The 11819-nt window shown below is 41.5% G+C and overlaps 1 protein-coding gene across 1 annotated transcript in view; it reads left to right on the top strand.

Moving 5' to 3' along the window:
• Positions 1-11819, top strand: part of ADCY2 (adenylate cyclase 2) — a 455550-nt gene that overhangs the window by 307940 nt on the left and 135791 nt on the right. The window contains exons 6-7 of the mRNA XM_061129349.1: positions 4386-4497; positions 10262-10389. Coding sequence (XP_060985332.1) covers positions 4386-4497; positions 10262-10389 — 240 coding nt within the window. The remainder of the gene's footprint in view (positions 1-4385; positions 4498-10261; positions 10390-11819) is intronic.

Below are 11819 nucleotides of genomic sequence, written 5' to 3'. Positions count from 1 at the left end.
TCAGATCTCCCTGTGTCCCAGGAACCTAGGACTCGGTATCTCAGTAAGATTAGAGAGTCGGTGGGCTCTAGGCACAAGGACTGGTTCCTCAAGATGGGCTTGGCAGGAGCAGGGTCTCAGGGAGCCAGCACTTTCCAGGGAGGCTGGGTGTCCTGCTGTCCCTCAGGAAAGGGGGGGGGGGGGTGTCTCTGGGTATGGCCAGTACCAGCATCGTAGGTGACCAGCGTGCACCTTAACTAAATTACACTGAAAGTACAGCTTGTCCAAGAGTGGCAGTCATATATGCTTCCCAGGGAGCCTGGAAAACTAACAAGGAACTGTGGTCAGGAGAGAGGTCATGTAGGACCCCTTCTCCCTTGAGCTCTGGACGGGTGCCAGGTGGGTCCTCATTTCAGTCTGGAGTGGGTGTTCCCTCCCATTCTCCTCGTGGTCTCTGGCCCCTCCAGACATAGGCACTCTGGTCCTCACCTCCATGCCGACCTGTTTCTGATCCCAATTGCATGGAGGCCTGTCCTTCCATCTGTTCCATTATATTGCAGTGATGCTTGCTCTTCTGGCTGGGTTATCTCAGTGAGTAACTTGTGCCTGCCTCATTCATCACGTTACTCCTTTAGTTGTCAGGGTTACTCGCCCCTCCATTCAACAGTTTATTAACAACAACCACAAACAAAGCTGAAACGTGTAGCTCATCGTCTAGAATCAAACTCAGGCAGTTTGCCCCCAACTCCAGACTTTTTCCATTGCATGTTGCTGCCTTAGGTCCGATTACTTCAGGTCAAGGATTTCTGAAATTTATTAATAAGAAATAAATTTAACTGTAGCTTAAAATGAAAGTGAAACTGTTAGTCACTCAGTCGTGTCGGACTCTGTGCGACCCCATGGACCGTAACCGGCCAGGCTCCTTTGTCCATGGAATTCTCCAGGCAAGAATACTGGAGTTGGTTGCCATTCCCTTCTCCAGGGGATCTTCCCGACCCAGGGATCACACCCAGCATTGCAGGCAGGTTCTTTACCATCTGAGCCACCAGGGAAACACTAACTGTAGCTTAACTGCATTGCTAAAACAAATCTCATTTTAACACATGATTTTAGAAAGAGGTGTGGCCCAAGCACACAAGAGCTAATATACAATAAGAAGTGTTTATTGAGAGGGAGATAACAGAAAAAAGTTGCATATCAATGAGGAACCAGGAGTAAATATTTTTAAGTCCCCATCATTTTTTTGAATAATAAACTATGGGTGTGTATGTGTGTATATATATGTGTGTGTGTGTGTGTGTGTGTGTGTATGTATATATATATATAAACACAGAGAGAGAACATTCATACATATTAATGAGTGAAATTATTTAAAACACTAGCTTGCCTTTAGGTTTTTAAGCATTTTTGCCTACATGATTAAAGAAAAAAAATTTATAGTATCTGATAAGTTGTGTTTTACTAGAAATTGCTCTTTCTAGCCTTAACTGTCTAAAAATCAGGAATGGCCCTTCCATCTCCTGAAATATTTTTAAGTTACTTATTGGTATTCAAAATGTGTAAAAATAAATATTAATATGTCTGTATCTAAAGAGGATCACAGACTGTAAGTGGTTTTGATATAGTTCAGGAACCCTAGACCTGCAAAAATAACGGATGACACGACCAATTTCAGGCAGTTGATAAAGAGTCTGCATAATATCTATCTTATCAATTTCTATGTAACAAATTACCCCCAAACTTAGTGGTTTTAAAGAACATAGACATCTCACAGTTTCTGTGGGCTGGAGTTTGGGAGCATCTTAAATGGTTCTGGCATAGACTTCCCCATGAGGCTTCAGGCTGCTGGGGGCTGTGCTCCAGATGTGGCTTCTCACCTGGTGGACAGGTTAACTTCCTGTTGCCTGGAGGCCTCAGATCTTCATCACTGGACCTCTTCACGTGTTGCTTGAGTGTCCTCACAATATGGCCGCTTGCTTCCCCAGAGGGAAGGATCCAAGAGAGAGCCAGGTAGAAATTGCAGTGTCTCTTATAGAAGGTCATTTCTGGCTATGCCTACAGTATTCTATTAGTTACACAAGTCACTCCTAGCCATTATGGGGAGGGACAATACAAGGGAGGTAAGGATGACTGGGGCCATCTTGGAAGCCAGTTACCACACAGTCTAAGGCAAAGGGTTGGTGAAGCAGCTTCAGCTGCCTTCAGAGACCATACAATATGTTTGCAGGATTGAATCAAATTTAAATTCAGAAAATATATTTGGGATCCTAAATAAAAGTGTTAATGTTAGTCGCTCAGTCGTGTCTGACTCTGTGACCCCGTGGACCGTAGCCCACCTGGTTCCCCCTAGTCCATGGAATTTTCCAAGCAAGAATACTGGAATAGCTTGCCATTCCTTTCTCCAGAGGATCTTCCCAACTCAGGGATTAAACCTGAGTCTCCTGCATTGCAGGCAGTCTTTACTGTCTGAGCCAGGAGGGAAGCGCCTAAAGTAAATACATAACTTAAAACTTGAAAATACAGAAGCTTAAATGTCATGCAGTACCAATTAATTTTAAAAGAAATCTGAAACCTATGGCCTTTTCATCCTGAGGCAGGGTGAGAGCACGGGTATATAAATATCTGAGTTCCTACTTTCGGTTCTTTGGGGTGTATACCCAGCAGTGGAATTGCCAGTTCATCCAGTAATTCTGTTTCATTTTTTTGAAGAAACATCACTCTTTTCTGTAGTGCCTATACCATTTTACATTTCCCCTAGGATGCTTACTAGTTCTAATTTCTCTACATCCTCAGCAACACTTGTTATTTTCCTTAAAAAAAAAAAAAAAAGCTATCCTAATGAGTGTGAATTGGCAGTTATTTTTGTTTCATGGCCCATCTTAAACCATACTGTATGTATTACCTGAAACTCAAATTGTCAGCAGCAATTTTAGGCTTCTTTATTAGATCTTCGGGGTTTCCCAGGTGGCACAGTGGTAAAGAATCCACCTGGCAAGTCAGGAAATACAAGAGAAGTGGGTTCAGTCCCTGGGTGGGAAAGATCCCCTGGAGGAGGAAATGGCAACCCACTCCAGTATTCTTGCTTGGAGAATCCCGTGGACAGAGGAGCCTGGTGGGCTACAGTCCATGGGGTCTGAGTCAGACACAACTGAACACATAATAGGTCTTTATGTAAAACATAAGCACGTTGCTGTGTAGGTAAAGTTGTAATGCACACGCAGGTGTTGTGTTCTTCTATCCTGATTCATCAAGGTTAGCTAAACGCATACAAAACTCTAAGGAATCTCACATTCACCCCCCAGCCAGTACATGCTGTGAGGGGAAGCTGTGCTATCAGTTCCTTAGTGACTGTGTCCCAGATTCTTCACCTCCCCTCAGTTCAGTTCAGAGTTCAGTTGCTCAGTCATGTCCGACTCTTTGCGACCCCATGGACTGCAACACACCAGGCCTCCCTGTCCGTCACCAGCTCCCGGAGCTTACTCAGACTCATGTCCATTGGGTCGGTGATGCCATCCAACCATCTCATTCTCTGTTGTCCCCTTCTCCTCCTGCCTTCAGTCTTTCCCAGCATCAGGGTATTTTCCAATGAGTCAGCTCTTCGCATCAGGTGGCCAAAGTATTGGAGTTTCAGCTTCAACATCAGTCCTTCCAATGAACACCCAGGACTGATCTCCTTTAGGATGGACTGGTTGGATCTCCTTGCAGTCCAAGGGATTCTCAAGAGTCTTCTCCAACACCACAGTTCAAAAGCATCAATTCTTCGGTGCTCAGCTTACCACCCCTAGTACTCTGATTGATGGCATTCTACTGTTTGCCTTTATAATACTTGTTATTACTGTAACTGGACATTAGTTGGCATCCTTCCTCGTTTAATGCTTCCCCCAAACTCAGCTCTGAGCTTTAGGAAGAGGCATCTCCTTTCCTGGAAGTTAGCAAAGAACCCAGAATTTTGTCTTTCAATCAAAAAACAGGATTTGACTTTTATGATTTTGCTTCTTCTACTTAGGAATACTTATAATATAAAATCACTTAACAGTTCAAACAGAAGCATATTCCTTTGATATCAGAATTATGACACTGTAATGAACTGTCAGGATGAGGACCACATAAGCCAGAATGGGAAGGAGGGGCTGGCCCTGAGAGGAGAAGTGTTGTCAGTAAGAATGGACTAGAATAGAGAAAGTGGATCACATGGCTTTCTTCCCTGATCTTAATTATAAAAATGTAACATCAAAAAAATTAATGGGAAAGTTTAGCAACATGTTTATGTATTCCATACCCAGGGGAATGATGTTTTGCAAAAATGTAAAATGTAAGAAATTGTCCTCTTTTAGTGGGGAAGACTACCATTGCTTTCTTAGCAAATATAAGCTTGCACATATGCATCCCTTGGCTTGTTCCCACAGTATCCTCTATGCGGACATTGTCGGGTTCACCCGTCTGGCCAGTGACTGCTCCCCTGGAGAACTTGTCCACATGCTGAATGAACTCTTTGGAAAGTTCGATCAAATTGCAAAGGTGAGTATTCGTGATTGCTTTCTATTTTGAGGATATATCAAATTTGGGCTTACCTTTTCTTGGTCCTTACCAGATTTTTGCCTCTTCATAAAAGCTTCCTTTAGGAATCTTAGATTTGTTGGACTTATTTGCCATTGATAAGTCTCAGACCTACACTGGGAAAGAGAAAGTGCTGTAGCATATAACTAGCATATGTTTTCATTTATTTTTAAGACTCTGGCTTATATATAATTCAGCACACATATAATAAATACATTCAAGACAAACGAGACTTGATTTGCACATCTCTCTGCACTGTGCTGTTCTTAGCTTCTCTTTTTAGGCATTTTGATGTCAATGAGTTGGAAACATAATTTCCTCTCCAGTTGTAACCTTTACATATTCACAGTGTTAAGCGGCATGCTGGGAAAATCCTTAAGACAGGATGCATCCCTTCTTCCTAAGGCCTAATTTACTGCTGTTTGATTTTCATCCATTGGCCCTTGTGCCACTTGCAGAGATGTAAGCTCAGTATTCACCATTCATATGCTCATTTGTGGGAAGTTTCAGAGAAGAAATGATGACAGCTGATTTAAAACCATACCAGACCACACTCCAGACTTATATATTGGAACGATTAAGAGTTCTGGTGGGAATATTGGTATTTTTTTCTTGCTAGCCCTCTATTTCTGTCTCATAAAATGTTTCTGGTCTTAATTTTTGTCTTTGGATGGTTCCCAACAAAAATCCTTTATTATGCTTATCAAAATGTATTTTTTACATTAGGAAGAGTTAGCTCTAAGTTCAGTTCATGGTGAAATTTCCCTCACACTTAAACAATAGAGAACATTCCAGCCAAGCTCCCAGGCACAAATCTGGCTTTCAGATGTTCACAGAGTCACTCCTCGGTCAAGCTCCCCATGAGATGCCTTATATTGCCCAACTGACCATGACGATTTCACTGGGGATTCTAAACAATTCACTGAGACTACAGCTCTGATTCCTTCCTTTACCAAACCAAGGGAAAACGTTGCATTGTGGTTGGGAGGGCTCATCTTTAGGAGAAAAAAGAAAACAATATCTTGACTGTATTCTCCATGAAGGAGCAGCCAGTTGTCTATGTTGCCAATTATTGGTTCCTTGTGACCTAAGCAGGGGAAAGGAAATACTTGTCAATGAATGATTATTAAACCAAATAAAAGCATAGAGAGATTATCTGTTAAAAAATAACACCTTGGAAATTTGAGTTAATAAAAGGTCATTTTTGCTGCCCTACCTGGTGACACGTTAGGAAGAAACTTTCCAGTCTTGGCTGGTGACAACAAGGTTCCAGTGTTCTGATGGCATTTTCCCTGTGTTCAGAGCTCTGTGTCCAAATTACTTCTCTTTATAAGGACACCAATCATACGGGATTAGGGGCCCACCCTAATACAGGCCTCCACCTGTATGGAGCAGGAAATGGCAACCCACTCCAGTATTCTTGCCTGGAAAATCCCATGGACAGAGGAGGCTGGCGGGCTACAGTCCATGTGGTCACACAGAGTCGGACACGACTGAAGGAGAAACAGTTTCTACTCCTGTATGACCTTATCTTAGTTAATTACGTCTACAATAACCCTATTGCCAAATAAAGTCACATTTACAGGTACCAGGGGTTAGAATTTCAATATATGAATTTGAGGAGGACTGAGTTTATATCCCATAGAAGACGTAATCAGTGTGATTTCCTGCTCCGCTCTGATGATTATAACAAAGGAATGTCCAGGCAATATCAGAGTCTGGACTAGGATAGCTTGGTCCACCCATTGTTGGTCACAGGGGCAGCATGCTTTGGATATCAGTTCATGTCTCATAGTTCAGATCATGGAATCAGAGAGCCTTGTAAGCAAACAGCTCAGTCCATTGACTGAATGCCACAAAAAGCACATTACTTTAAGGAATTCAGCGTCATTGCTCATTCACTGTGATATTTTATCCACTTTAATGAGGTATAGTTGGCTTACAAAAAGCTGTACATATTTAATATGCATACAACTTATTGAGCCTTAGGGATACACCCTTGAAACCATCACTACAATCTATGCCATAATCATCTATCACCTACAGATCTTCATTTTTCCCTCTTAATTTATTATCATTATCATTATCATCATTATCATTATTATTTTGTGATTAAAACACTTAAGATCTCCCTTTGCAGCCTGTGTCTAGGTATACAGTATAGTATCGTTAGCTATGGACACTGTGCTGTACAGTAGATCTCTAGGACTTACTCATCATGCATAGCTGGAACTTTTTACCCTTTGACCAGCACCTCCCCACTTCCCCCCTCCCAGGCCTGGAGGCCCCCATCCTCCACTCCGTTTCTGTGTTTGACCAGTGACTCCTCTTATGGGCGGCGTCACGTCGCGTTTGTCATTCTGTTTCTGGCTTATTTCACTCTGCTGTTGCTGTTGTTCAGTCACTGGATCCTGCCCAACTCTTCTCACCCCGCGGGCTGCAGCCCGCCAGGCCTCCCTGTCCTTCACCAGCTCCTGGAGTTTACCCAAACTCATGTTCGTTGAGTCGGTGATGCCATCCAGCCATCTCATCCTCTGTCGTCCCCTTCTCCTCCTGCCTTCAGTCTTTCCCAGCATCAGAGTCTTTTCTAATGGGTTGGCTCTTCACATCAGGTGGCCAAAGTACTGGAGCTTCAGCCTCAGCATCAGCCCTTCCAATGAATATTCAAGACTGATCTCCTTTAGGATAGACTGGTTGGATCTCCTTGCAGTCCAAGGGACTCTCAAGAGTCTTCTCCAACACCACAGTTCAAAAGCTCAAAGAAGGCTGAGCGCTGAAGAATTTATTTTAATTAACAAATTAAATTCAACAGCACATTAAGAAAAATCATATACCATGACCAAATGGGATTTATCTCTGGGATGCAAGTTGGATGGCATAGCAAATCAATTGATGAGATATATACATACTACATTAACATAATGAAGGATAAAAAACACATAATCATCTCAATCAATTGCAGAAAGAGCATTTGACAAAACTGAACACCCTTTTATGAGTAAAACCTCTCAACTTATAAGAAGGAACTCAGCTCAACACAATAAAGCTATATGTGAAAAGCCCACTGTGAACATCATATTCAGCAGTGAAAAACAAACATTTTCTTCTAAGACTGGGGAGAAGACAAGGACACCTGCTCTCACCAGTTCATTTCAACGTAGTGCTGGAAGTTCTTGACACAGGCCTTAGGCAAGAAAAAGAAAGGCATTCCAGTCAAAAAAATAGTAAAATTATTACTGTTTGCATATGATATGACCTTATATGTAGAAAACTTTAAAGAGTTCACAAAAATTTGTTGGTGGCAGTGGTTGGTGGTTTAGTCGTGAAGTCGTGTCTGGCTCTTTGTGACCCCGTGGACTGTAACCTGCCAGGCTCCCCTGTCCATGGGATTCTCCAGGCAAGAATACTGGAGTGGGTTGCCATTTCCTTCTCCAGGAGATCTTTCCGACCCAGGGACTGAACCCGGGTCTCCTGCCTTGCAGGTAGATTCTTTACCAACTGAGCTACGAGGGAAGCATAAAAATCTGTTAGTACTGTTAAACTCAGTAAAGTTGCAGGATTCAACGTATGTGTCCAATGATCTGTTGTGTTTCTATACACTAACAATGAAGTATCTCAAAAGAAAATCAAGGAAACAATTCCATCTACATTATCATCAAAAAGATTGAAAAACTTAGGGATAAACTTAACTAAACAGACTATACTCTGTCGTGTCTGATTCTTTATGACCCCATCAACTGTAGCCCATAAGGCTCCTCTGGCCATGTATTTTATCAGCAAGAATACTGAAGTGGGTTGTCATTTCCTATTCCAGGGAATCTTCCTGACCCAGGGATCAAACCCACGTCTCCTACGTCTCCTGCATTAGCAGGCCGTTCTTTACCACTTCACCACCTGAGAAGCCCTAACTAAGCAAGTGAATGACTTACACACCAAAAACTATAAAACACTGATGAAAGAAATATAAGTAGGCACAAATAAGTAGAAAGATATTCCATATTCATGGGTTGGAAGAATTAATCTTGTTAAAATAGTACCCAAAGCCATCTACAGATGCAATGCAATCCCAGTCAAAAGCCCAATACAGTTTTTACAGAAATAGAAAAAAATCAATCCTAAAATTTATATAGACTCACAAGAGACCACAGATATCCAAAGCAATTTTGAGCAAGAAGAACAAAGCTAGAGGCTTCATACTTCCTGGTTTCAAAATATCTTCCAGCTACAACAATTCAAACCAGTAAGATACTAGGAACAGACATATAGACCAACAGAACACCATAGAGAAACCAAAAATAATCCCATACAGTCAACTGGTCTTTGTTAAGGCTACCAAGATTTCACTGTTATTAATCTTACTGTTTCTAGACTCAGAATACATATTTAGGAAGTGAAAGTGAAAGTCACTCAATCAAGTCCGACTCTTTACAAACCCATGGACTACATAGTCCATGGAATTCTCCAGGCCAGAATGCTGAAGTGGGTAGCCTTTCCCTTCTCCAGGGAATCTTCCCAACCCAGGGATCGAAGAAGGGTCTCCTGCATTGCAGGCAGATTCTTTACCAACTGAGCTATCAGGGAGGTGAACCTGATTAATAAACAATGTTTGTCCTTTTTATTATATAAAATTGCTATCAAGATTTATTAACACACCATCTGCAGTGCTGTAGATAAGCATGGAAGTACACGAGCTTTCTATGAGACAGGGAGAGAAATGTGTGAAAACCTTCCATAAATCTAACGCATGTTTTAAGGACAAAAAGATCTTACGTTCATTTTATTATTTCAAATATTTTCAGTTTATCCATAAGCCTGTGTGTTAAGAAGGGGAAAAAAAATCTGTGTTTGGTACTTCTTTATCTATGTATTTATTTTAAATTTGAGTGAAGAGTCTATAAGCTAGTTGAAAAGGTTAGTGTAGGATTGATGCATATGAATGAAATTGATCTCGATATTGTAATTATAAATACAACCCAGCCAAGAAAAATGAGTTCATCTAACTTGATATTAAATTGGTTTAACCTAAGGTCAGAATTAAGTTTTAAATCATTTGGCAATGTTGAATGGTGTCTCATTATACTGCATTATACTGTAGTGATGTTTATCAGAAGCTACATGTCTGCAGGTAAGAATTCACTTCAGCTTTGAAAGAAGTGAGGAAAACCATGACCATAGTAGGAAATGACATACAGTTCTAATTCCAATTGAGTTCTGATCACCATTTTCTATTCTGAAAAATTCTACTCTGCACAGAACGTTTCATTTCACTGTCAGTATTTGAGGATGTTCAGACTACAAAGCATGGGCCTAGCTTCACATTTCTCTGCTAAGTGTAATTCATTCCAGAATCCTCTCTCAGCCTTCCCCTCCCACCCCTTGCCCTCATCCTTCCTGCTTTGGTAAAGGGGTGTGTGGGTGAGGGTGGCTCAGTCTTGATGGGCAGTTAAGGGAAACTGAACTGGTTTGCAGCTTCTCAGGTTGGCACGGTGGTAAAGAATTCTCCTGCCAATGCAGGAGATGCAAGAGACAGGGGTTCAATCCCTGGGTCAGGAAGATCCCCTAGGGAGGAGGGCATGGCAGCCAACTCCAATATTCTTGCCTGGAGAATCTCATGGACAGAGGAGCCTGGCGGGCTACAGTCCATAGGGTCTCAAAGAGTTGGACACAAGTGAAGCGACTTAGCACACGCGCAATGCAGTTGAAATTCTGTGACTTCTTCTTTCAGGAGAATGAATGCATGAGAATAAAAATCTTAGGGGACTGCTACTACTGTGTGTCCGGACTGCCTATCTCTCTCCCTAACCATGCCAAGAATTGTGTGAAAATGGGACTGGATATGTGTGAAGCCATAAAGTAAGTGTAATGCTTAGCAGGAGCCTTCTAAACTGCATAATACATTTTCATTGTCGTTCTTACAACTGCTTCTGGTTTTTTGTCTGCTGAAACTATATACATGATTGTTCGTTTAAACCGGCAAAGACTCATTTGTCGGCATGTGAGAACTCAGTCCAGAGTAAGGCTCTGTGTTTTGTATTGTTATTATTTATCTTATTTCACAGGAACACTGTGTTAGAAATGGGAAGGGTCTGTGTCATTAATTTCAAAGATAATTTCTTTGTAAACAATTGAAAAGTCTCCTCCAATCTTAAGGGAAAATTTTGTACTCTTAATGTCTCTCTTGATTTTTGACAAGTACATGTAAATTGTAAGAGAGAAAGTGGTTTTTACCACCAGACTGCAATGAATAGGAAAATCCAGCCCAGAATAACTCCATCTAATCAAACACACTCAGCTCTATGAATTTCGTTTCAGTTTTTATCCATAATAGTTTTCTGCTTTGTATCTGTAGTTTCTTTCATTGTAAGATTTGTAGAGAATATTTGCTTACAAAGAATAATGGTATCATTATAGCTGACAAGTGTAGTGTGAAAATGTGAGCCACAAAGTGAATTTTCACTGCTGGTACCGTAATATAACTGCCTTTATAACTTTTCACTGCTGGTACCTTTATAACTGCCTTCATAGAAGCCATGATAGTCTTATAAATGATAAAAGCTCTTGTTTGTTGATTGTTTGATTGAAAAATTTCAGTTCGAGGGTTTTTTGGTAGGGGGTTGCCTATTTTTGGTCAAGTGATTTTCTCTTCTCCTCTGCATATTTTTGTTCTAAATGGGATGGGAATTATGTGCTTGATGTTTGAATTCCTTTTCTCAGAATTGGAGTAACTGGGACTTTAAGTGAGAAAGCAACAAATCAAGTTAGTTGTCTCTGTGTTTAGCCCACTGTGGTATTGGCCGTGGGCTGAAATGGACTGAGAGGTTTGACGGTGGGTTTCCAGTGCTTTCCAGGGAAGAATGATGAAACCTCCAGCCTCAGCAGAGTCCGCAGACCTGAGTGTCCAGACTCACTAGCTCAGCAGTGTCGGGGCCACTACGCAGCAGTCAGGAATGGTGGGCAGAGACATAGGGCGGAAAAGAAGGAAGAGTCGAGAAGGGAGAAGTGGGCAGTGTGGCCTCAGCTTGCCACCTGAGATACTTTGTATGGGAATTAGCTGTCCCCCCTGCTTCTCCCCCAAAATAAATCATCTGTCTTTTTGGAGGCATAAGGAAAAAAAAGCTTTTCAACTGTATTCTAAAAGTCATTAACTATTCAGGACATTATGGGTCTAGATGTAAGTGCATTCAATCCATGTAAAATTAACAGATATTCTCACATTTGTAACCACCCCGGGAAGCCACCTTAGTGTTTGAAAACAAACACGAGAGGAAACAGGCTTTATGAAT

This window comes from Dama dama, chromosome 25, assembly GCF_033118175.1.
Source record: "Dama dama isolate Ldn47 chromosome 25, ASM3311817v1, whole genome shotgun sequence".
In the NCBI taxonomy this organism is placed as follows: Eukaryota; Metazoa; Chordata; class Mammalia; order Artiodactyla; family Cervidae; genus Dama; species Dama dama.
The sequence above is the reverse complement of the archived record's forward strand: the minus strand, read 5'-3'. Positions and strand labels throughout refer to the sequence as shown.